The 9,640-nt window shown below is 49.9% G+C and overlaps 1 protein-coding gene across 1 annotated transcript in view; it reads right to left on the reverse strand.

Moving 5' to 3' along the window:
- Positions 1–7,102, reverse strand: part of WLS (Wnt ligand secretion mediator) — a 123,427-nt gene extending 116,325 nt beyond the window's left edge. The window contains exon 1 of the mRNA XM_056110866.1: positions 6,974–7,102. Within this exon, the coding sequence (XP_055966841.1) occupies positions 6,974–7,079 (106 nt within the window). The 5' untranslated portion in view covers positions 7,080–7,102. The remainder of the gene's footprint in view (positions 1–6,973) is intronic.
- Positions 7,103–9,640: the final 2,538 nt, after the last annotated feature.

Consider the following 9,640-nt stretch of genomic DNA (forward strand, 5'->3'; position numbering starts at 1 on the left):
GATAGTATTTCTAATTTTCCATGTCCTTGAGTTCCCAGAAAGTGAGAACTAGATTGATACTTGAGACCCTGATAGGAGGAAAATTTTTGCTGAGACGAAGAGGGCCTCTCACCTATATATGACTCTCCAATTTACTCCCACTTCAAGTCCCATTTATTTTTTCTGAACTTCAGTCAGCCACAGTGCAGCTGGGTACACAGTAGGCTCTAGCAAGCGTACATGTTAAGTCGGAAACACAGAGGAGCTGGAACTAAGACACTTCCTACAATCGCAACAAATTTTGAATTTCCATGGGAGCGCCTACATGAGAACAATAGCACTGTAGCACTGTCCTCCGGTTGTTTATCGATTTTCTCGGGCGGACACCAGTAACGTCTCCATTATGAGACTTGTTGTTACTGTTTTTTGCATATGAAATACATCACGGGTAGCTTGCCAGGCTTTGCCACTTGGCATATGGAATACGTCACGAATAGCTTGCCAGGCTTTGCCGTGTGAGCGGAATACTCTCTCAGTAGCTTCCCGGGCTCTCCGAGAGGGGTGGAAGAATCGAATCGGGTTGGCTGCGTGCAAGGCAAATGCCAGACCTGCTATGAGAACAATAAGGTAAGATTATTTTCCCCATTTATATCAATGTCTTTAGGCCAAATTTTTGTAAAATATCCACGTACTAGGAGAGGTTTTGAGTCTAGATCTGGGATTCATGCAGGAGTCTTAAAACCCCCTCAAAGCCACGTATCACACTATTTCCTCAAGGATCTATCTCTCGCTTTTGATAGGGGGAGGAGAAAACTCCAAGAGGGAGGCAGAACGCTAGGATGAAGCATGAGCTGAAAGTTATCAGTAGCCATTGTTACCACACATCTAATTTTTTCACAGTAACCAAGTAGAGTTTCTCTTTTAGAAAGTGAAATATTCTAATTTCTATGATAAAACATTTCCCACCCTTGGGCCGGGAAGATGGCACAAGATTGGGAACTGGCACCCCTGGGTGCCCCCTTCCACTACCACCAATAGGGGCACTGCCCTTGAGCATCTAGCATTGCCAGGCCAGAGCTGTACTGAATTGCTGGCCCAAGCTCCAAGTCACCAGTCACCACAGGGCCAAGTGTCACCGTAAGTGGTCCCTGGGCCCCTAAATGCTGATGGGGAAGTCCCCAACCTTCCAAATTTCCCACCACTTAAATGAAAAATTGGAGGGGGAGGGGCAGGAATTGGGTCCCACCCTGTGTCACTCCCTCTTCAGTACAATCAAACCTGATCCTCCTGCATGTCCAGCCCTTTAAACTATTCTCTAGCCCCCTATAAGAAGCATTTTTGAGGTTACACTGTACTCTACAACTATATTAGATCCTCTGGTAGCTAACACAGAGGGAAAACTATGTTTAATCAAATTTAATCAGATACGAAATGTTATAAAATAGAAAGCAGAACCAAAGAGAAAAAGCTTATAGGCTAAATAAACCCAAGGCCCACTCATGCCTACCTTTCAACATTCTCAGCTACTCAGGCCCTGCAGGATTAAAACTACTGCATTATTAATGCATGTTAAAATATAATAAATACCACAGCGAGCTCAAAACCCAATGTGGTAGGAAGCAAATCCTTCTATACTCTGCATGACTGTGATTATATTTAATTTATCTTTACTCTGCAACTTCCAAACAAATGATTAGGTCAGAAACAAAGATTCATATTCCCAATCAAGACCAACAAAGGCTCCCATTTAACTAAATGGCACCAGAGATGAGCTAGTCTTTAAAGGCAGGAGGTCAGGTCAATCCATGTTAAAATTGAGAAGCCTGGTTATGTACACATTCATATATGCTCCATTCACATAAGTTCTCAACATTAAAAATAGGGTCAGAGACATGGTAGAGGTTTTCTGTTGTTTGTATGGACCCAACAATGCTCCGGGATTACTCCCGGCTCTGCACTTAGTAATTAATCCTGGCAGTGCTGGGGAACCATGTGGGATGCTAGGGACCGAACCTGGGTCAGTCACATGCAAGGCAAGTTTCTCACCCAGCTTGAAATAGAAAAGACTTTAAGGAACTTGCCTTACACGCTTTAGTTCAAGCCCTGTAATGACAATATGGTTCATTGAGCACCACCAAGAGCAGAGTCAGAACTAGCTCCTGAACACTGCCAAGTGTCGCCCAGAAACCAAAATAAAGGTAAAGGTAAAGGCCCTCCCGTTGATCGTCGATTTGCTCGAGCGGGCCCAGTAACGTCTCCATTGGAGACTTTGTTGTTACTGTGTCTGGCATATCGAATACTCTCGGTAGCTTGCCGGGCTCTCCGAGAAACCAAAATAATAAAGTAATAATAAAAATAATAAAATTAAGTTTTTATTTACTTCTTTTTTGGGCCACACCCAGTGATGATCAGGGGTGACTCCTGTCTCGGCATTTAGAAATTACTCCTGGTGATGCTGGGGGACCATGTGGGACACCAGGGATCAACCCTGGGTCGGCCACATGCAAGGCAAGTGCCCTCCCTACTGTACTCTCTCCAGCCCCAGAAATAAAATTTTTAAAAGGTGATCTTTTGAATGAAATATCAATCTTTCCCCAATAAATCCTCCTTAAAGAAATCATAATTGGTAATTTACTAATATTTATGTAGAGCCTCATGTTTGGAAAATTTTCATTTATAAACATCTTTATAACAACGCAATCATTTTCTACTCATCCACTTCTAATTCTCACTCTTGATAATTTCAACACAGGTGGGAACAGTGACCTGCTTTTTCAACCATTATTCCACAGACATGACTAATTTGAAGCTCAGCAAATTGTAGCTAATGGGTGAGGGATTCACGTTCATGTCAAGTTCATGATTTTTAGTCAGCTTCATCTTGTTTCAGCATGTATGGTCAGTCTTCCCTCTCAACCACAGTCCCTACAGCTGCTTCTGTATGAATCAAATTCACCATCTCAAAGGAAGTTTATTTTGCAAACTCACCAAACCAAATAAAAATTATTTTACAAATAATCAGCAAGCTTATTTATAAATATTAAACCACGAGAAGTCAATCGATGTTTTAAAAATATTTTCTATTTTGTTTGGAGTTCTTAATTTGGGGAGGAGGGAGGTTGGGGCTTGGGGGCTACTCCCAGTGGTGTTCAGGAAACTGTGAATTGCCGGGGATCTAACTGGGGTTAAATACATGCAAGGCAAGTGCCTTCTCCCCTGAACTATCTCTCTGGGCCTGTTAGGAGCGATAGCACAGCGGGTAGGGCGTTCGCCTTACAAGCGGCCAACATGGCCGACCCGAGTTCGATTCCTCCGCCCCTCTCGGAGAGCCCGGCAAGCTACCGAGAGTATTCGATATGCCAGACACAGTAACAACAAAGTCTCCAATGGAGACGTTACTGGGCCCGCTCGAGCAAATAAATTCTAAATATTTAAAAAGCTGGTCTCTTTAGAAACCTCAATAGGTAAGAAAGCAACTTGATGCAGAATTTTACAAGGGCTCAATTTTTTTCATAAAAGCATGGCATAATTCAGTGAAAATTGCCTAGCTCCATTATATGGGCCTTTAAATATATGTGTAGAATATTAAATATATTATATGTATAAATCTCATTTAAGGTCTAGCCTATAGACATGAACACAAGAAAAAGAAACAAAAAAACTAACAAAAACACTTGCTTCTAGAAAGACTATGGAATGATGGGGGTATTTAACATAAAAACAGGAAATCCCTTTTTGCCTGGGTATCTGATGCTTAAATGTTCATCAGTGAACAGAATCTTAAAATGTGAGCTACTGAAGCCTCACTCTTACCTGATTTGCTGGTCACTTTTAGACACACATTGTGTGTGTGTGTGTGTGTGTGTGTGTGTGTGTGTGTGTGTGTGTGTGTGTTACTCTTGACCTTAGAGAAACTTGGCGATTCAGACCTACTTTTTCTTTCATGGGAGTGGAGTGTGGGGAGTGGAGAGAGGGCTGTTAACAGTGATAACAGATTAATATATATATGTATATTACTCGATTACTACAACAGTGAAATAAATTACTATAGATTACTGCTGGTTTCCAGCAAAGATTTCACTTTCTCCCAGATGCTCTGGCAGGCATCCTGGAAAACCACTTCCCACCCAGGGTACCTGGCTTCCCAACTAGCAGAGGAACTGAGCAAGTGGATTTCTCCCTTCACAGGGGCAAGTGGAGATTTCCGAACTTAGACTTTTCCCATCTACAGAAAGCTCCTTCAGCGACAGCTTCCACCTACCTATTTCCAGGGAGTTCTAGTCTTTGCTCAGTCTCATCGGCTTTCCGGAATAAACCCAGTGAGAAAACCTACCGCTTACCTTGGGCTATTTATTTCCCATGTACAAGTCTTGTCGCTGACCCAAATTCTTAAATGTGTTTGACAATAAAAATAATGACTCTAAATTGAGGGGATGTTGGCTGCGTCTCGAGTCTCACCTGGATCTGAGCGTTTCTGTCTTACTGTTGAAAACTAAGGGACAGAACCTTCACAAAGGAAGGAGAGCAAAACACTAAACTTGGCTTCCCCCACACTTTCACACTGAGATTTCTCCTTTACAAGGAAATGTGGAACTGAAACAGTTTATTTATTCAGAGGAATCTAGTTACAGTGAGGGCCTGACCAGACACTAACTTATGAGACTTTGATCAAGGCCGTCACTAACCAAGTTCTCTGGGGTGGGGGAAACAAGCCTTACAGAGAAGCCCCTCTAAGAACACACAATTATTGTGAACTGAATACCCAATAGCCACTTCACTTCGGAACGCTCCCCAATCCTAAAATTCCCACAATTAAACAAGTGCCTGAAGTCGCCAAAGAAACGCATCCTTAGATATCCACAGCAGCGTGTATGGGGCTATGGGTCGCTTTAAGGCTAGATCAGCTTTAGAGGAAGAGAACGAAATACACACCAACAAACACCCGGGAACTCTGTGTAATGGTTCACTGCTCGTGCAAAAACCTCAAAGAGGATGAAGGTCAGACAGGGATAATAGGCCAATTTAATTCTGAAAGCACAAGGTGCAAGAAATTTTAATTATGGTCTGCCACTGAAATCACACAAGATCCAATGGCATCTAACTGCAACTGCTCATCAGGGGAGACAAGAGGTGTAATTGTAACCGCTGCATAATCACTGTGAGGGCACAGGAAAAGCTGCCTTCAGCGCCCAGCTGAGAAAAAAAAAAAAATCCAATGCAGGGAAACATGGAGACTGCACGTAGCCAAACTGGAGCAAACCTCTGTGCGAGTGTGTCTGTGCGGATCTGGGTGTTGTATTGTGTGTGGGGAGGGATGAGGGCTTCGAGCATGAAAGGATTCAGCTGCGTGGCCCAAACTGCGAATCTGGACTTGAGCTCCTTTCTGCTTTGTGGACAGACACCGAGAGAGGCACGAGCTCCAGAAATTTCCCTCCTCGCGAAGCTTCACCCACTCTCCTTTGTTTAAAACAATTAGCTGGGATGGCACCGTGATTTACAGAGAACCGGCAAACTCCCTCCCGTTTGCTCTCATCCCACCCCGATCTTTCAGAACCACGCCAGGCACACGGACGCCAAGTGGCCCGGTCCGTGCAGTTCCCGGGATCGCGACCCCGACGCCCAAGGCCGATCGCTGACCCCCCGCAAAGAAGCGCACGTTCCCCCCCACACACACACACTGCCACCCCCGCGCCCCACGCGCCCCGAGGCCCGCGCCGCTCCGGGTGAAGTTTTCCAAAGCTTCAAGTCCAGAAGCAAAGGCTCCTTCCCATCCGCGCCCGGTGCGAAGTTGGCGCTGAAGTTTGTGCCCGGCGGTCCTGCATCCCCGGGGGGGTAGGAGGGCGCGGGGAGAGGCGTGGGACTGGAGGCGCTGGGCTAAGGGGATGCGCGACGGGACGCTGGGAGCGTTTCCCACCGTGCAAGGTCCGTGCGACCGTCTGCGGCCCCCGGAACCCCGACGGGCTGGAGGCGGAGCGCCCCGGGAGGTCTCGGGGCCAGCGGCGCGGCCCCGGCGGGGGGTTTGCAGGGTCGCTGTCACCTGCGGGGCGGAAGGCGATGGGGGTCGCGGGTGAGGGGTGGGGGTGTCGCCCGCCTAGGCGCCGCGGGGATAACCAAGGGTTCCGCTTCTCGGACTCTTGGGGTTCTAAGAACGGGGTCAAGCGGGGGGGATGCGCAAGCCTGCTGGAGGCCCAAAGCTACACCTTTCGGATAACGCGGTTCGCCCCTCCCACCCCCACCCCGCGACCTCTTCAACTTCCCCCGCGCGGGCCCAGGAACTGGCTGCCAGAGCCCCCACCCCCACCCCCCCACACACACACCCCATCCCGCCGCCTCCACGCGTGGGGAGGAAGCGGCTGGAGATGGATCGGGACCCCCCTGAATGCAAACTCGCACGGCTTCCCCGCTTCCCGCCCGGTGCAAACGCCCCGATGCGTTTCACACACGCAAAAAAATAAATAAATAAATAAATAAATAAATTTCGGGAACAGGGATGGGAGGGGGGTGGGGGGTGCTGAGAAGGAGGTGAAACGGGGGTGGGGGTGCGCGCCCGGCGCTGGTTCCCCGACTTTCCGCGGCTCCCGATAAAGTCGGTGACGACGCCCTCCCGGAGCTGGCTGCAATGCAAAGGCCCACGGAGAGGGCCGGCGGGGGGAACGCGGGAAAAAAAAAAAAAAGCCGGGGGGACCGGAGAGCCGAACTTTGCAGGGCAGCGCTGCCCCGCGCGGCCCGTCGCCATGCTTCGGCTGGCCACCCCCGCCCCCCGCCTGCCTTTCAAGTGGATACTGAAACTAGGCCAAAACTTTTCCCCTCCTTTTCTCCGGGCCACTAGACTGCACGGTGCCCCATGGAGCTCGGCTTTCGGGCGCACAATAGGCCGACTAATTAGATCATACAAGCCGGCCAGTGATACTGTAACAAGTAGCCGGGGCGGCCGGGCGCGAGAGGGGCCCGAGATCGCAGCCAAGGGGCCAAAGTTTGCAGCGCTCGCACTTACCGATCAAGCCTCCCACCAGAAAGGCGACGACCTGGAAGGCCAGCAGGACGCCCCCGACGATGCACAGCTTCTTGGTGCTCATGTTCTCGATAATTGCCCCGGCCATTTTCGCGGGACCCCCACCGCCGCCCCCCACCACCAGCACCGCCGCCGGGACACCCCCTTCTCCCGCCTCCTCCTTTCCCGAACCCTCTTCTCCGGGGCGATCGGGCTTTGGGACGGGGCTGCTACGGGCTCCCTTCTCGTGCCCCGGCTCCCTCCTCCCTCGCCCTCCTCTCTCGCGCCGGGGCGCTGGGAAACTTTCGGGGTGCGGCCGCGCAGGCGGGCGCGGGACAGGGGCGGACGGCAACCCGCGCGGATTCCCCCGGCGCCGCTGGCTCGGGCTCCCCCAGTGCCCGGAGCTGTGATTGTGGCCGCTCCGCCGCCTGTGGACGCTTAAAGGAGCAGAGAAGCGGATCACATGACGCGCCTCCCTCCCTTTCTTCCTCCCTCCCTCCTCCTCCCTCCCTCCCTCCCTCCCTCCCTTCCTCTCCCCTTGCCCGCCCGTGCCCGGCTCCCGGCTCCTCCGGGTGTAGGCGACCCGCTCCCGGCTCCCAGCCGTCCCGCCGGGGGGCGCGTGTCACGTTCGCGGGGGCGGGGGAGGATGCTTTGCTCGGGGGGCTTCCCGCCTGGTACCCCCCGCCTCGCCCACGTTTCCTTTCCCGGACCGCCCGAGTGCGCGGTTGGAGAACCCCCGTGGGCAGCTTTGCAGACCTTTAACTTCATGCATGCACTTGAGAACAGGGGCCAGCCCGGAGTGCAACCGTCGAGGAAAGAGGAGGATTTATTTTATTTTATTTTATTTTTAATTTAAGGGACCCCCCCCCATAGGTGTTGGAGTCACAGGGCAGGATGCCGAATCAAAAATAAATAAATAAAAATTTTTAAAAAGATCCCAGCTCGGCTTATCTCCTGCCCGACCCGATCCCAGCCTGGCTTAGGGGGCACCCCCCCCCCCCGAGACAGCTCCTCCCACGTGGCCCCCTACCCCGGGAAGCCTCCAGCCGAGTCAGACCATCCTTCATCAGTCCAAGGAGCCCTCACGTCGTGCGGTTCCAGAGCCTGCACGCTGCTTCTTCCCTGAAAAGGAAATATGTTTTACTTAGAGGAGTAAATAAACTCCTTTTTTAAAAAAAAAAATCCCGCCGAGCTGTAAAACCTTCCCGATTTTCCAAATCACGTCCGGGAAATAACCCCTGGGAACCCAGCCCCTACAATCCCTAGATATTTTCCGTGTCCCACTGTGAAGGCCTGTGGGTAACTTTTGTCTCTACCTCTGAACTGTGAGCTTCTGCGGGCGGAGGGTGGGGGGGTGGATAGGGACCAAGTTTTATTCATCTTAGTGCCCCCCTCCCCCCCCCCCCCGCCCCCCCTGGTGCCTAACAAAATTCTCACACGGGAAGGGCCACACAAACTTTTGTGGCCTGAATAGGAAAGTGAATGGAACACCAGCCCCCAGATTGCATTTCAAAAGCCTACAGGAGCCCTTATTTGATTTAGAGGGGACAGGCATTAGGTTACAATGTTTGTTTGTTGTCTCTTCGGGAGGATAGATTTATATTTATCCTTAACTTCCAGGGGGGAAGGAGGGCGGGGACTCAGGAGATTTCCTGTTCTCTCAAGCCTAAATTCCAGGGCCAGATTCCTGGGCCTAGAGCTTCTCTCTTTCAGGATCCTGTATCAACCATGCAGACTCTTGGTTTGGTGTCAAACGTGTGTGCATGCGTTCATGCTGCGCGCGCGCGCGCGCGCGCACACACACACACACACACACACACACACACACACACTCGCTCCTTCTCCACTTTTCCTCCCTCTTCATGCCAAACAAGGAGCTCTCCAATTCCAGTCACCCCTTTTTTTCTGTTCCCCAAACTCTTACATTGCCTTTACAGAAGGTTCCAGGCAGTCATATGTTGGAGGTTGAATAGAGCTGTTCATTTTTAGTGTCCAATTAGACCAGACACTCCTTTAAAGACAGTACCGGGCTTTATGGATATGCAACACCATCTCCTTGGAGTGGAGTCTTTACCAGTTCTAAGGATGAAGCTGTGGTACGTTGGTTCTTTCCTTTGGCCCTTTAAACACATAGCTTTGGAATGAGCCCTTAACCATTTTCAGGCTTTCTTTTCTAGCCCTTGAGACCACCAGGATATGAAGACACTCGTCTTTGTCCTGAAGGAGATGCCGTGTAGTTTGGTTCTCTGCATGGAGATCCCATTGAATCTGTTGCTTCCTAATGCAAAGAGCAGTGAGAACTGTTAATCATAGTGGTTAAAAGAGTTTGGTACTTCGACTGAGACCAGCCGGGTTATTAACCTTCTTTCTTTATCCTTTCAAAAGTTTACATTTTTTTAAAAAATTTTTAAATGACAGTAGTAACTTCCAGGGCCTCCTGAAAATAATTAAGAATGAGGAGGTTTGGGGATGCAACTCAGTCATAGAGAACATCAATGGCATAGATGAGATTCTGGGTTCCATCCCCAGGACCCAAAAGCGAGAAACAAAGAAGGAGGAAGAGGTAAAGGAGGGGGAGGGAGGGAGAGAAGAAGAAGGAAATACCTTTTTCACCTCTGCTACTAATTAACTCCACATTCCAAGTTCTCTTCTCAGCTAGCTGCCACCTTC

This window comes from Sorex fumeus, unplaced genomic scaffold, assembly GCF_029834395.1.
Source record: "Sorex fumeus unplaced genomic scaffold, SorFum_2.1 ptg000011l, whole genome shotgun sequence".
NCBI classification, from domain to species: Eukaryota; Metazoa; Chordata; class Mammalia; order Eulipotyphla; family Soricidae; genus Sorex; species Sorex fumeus.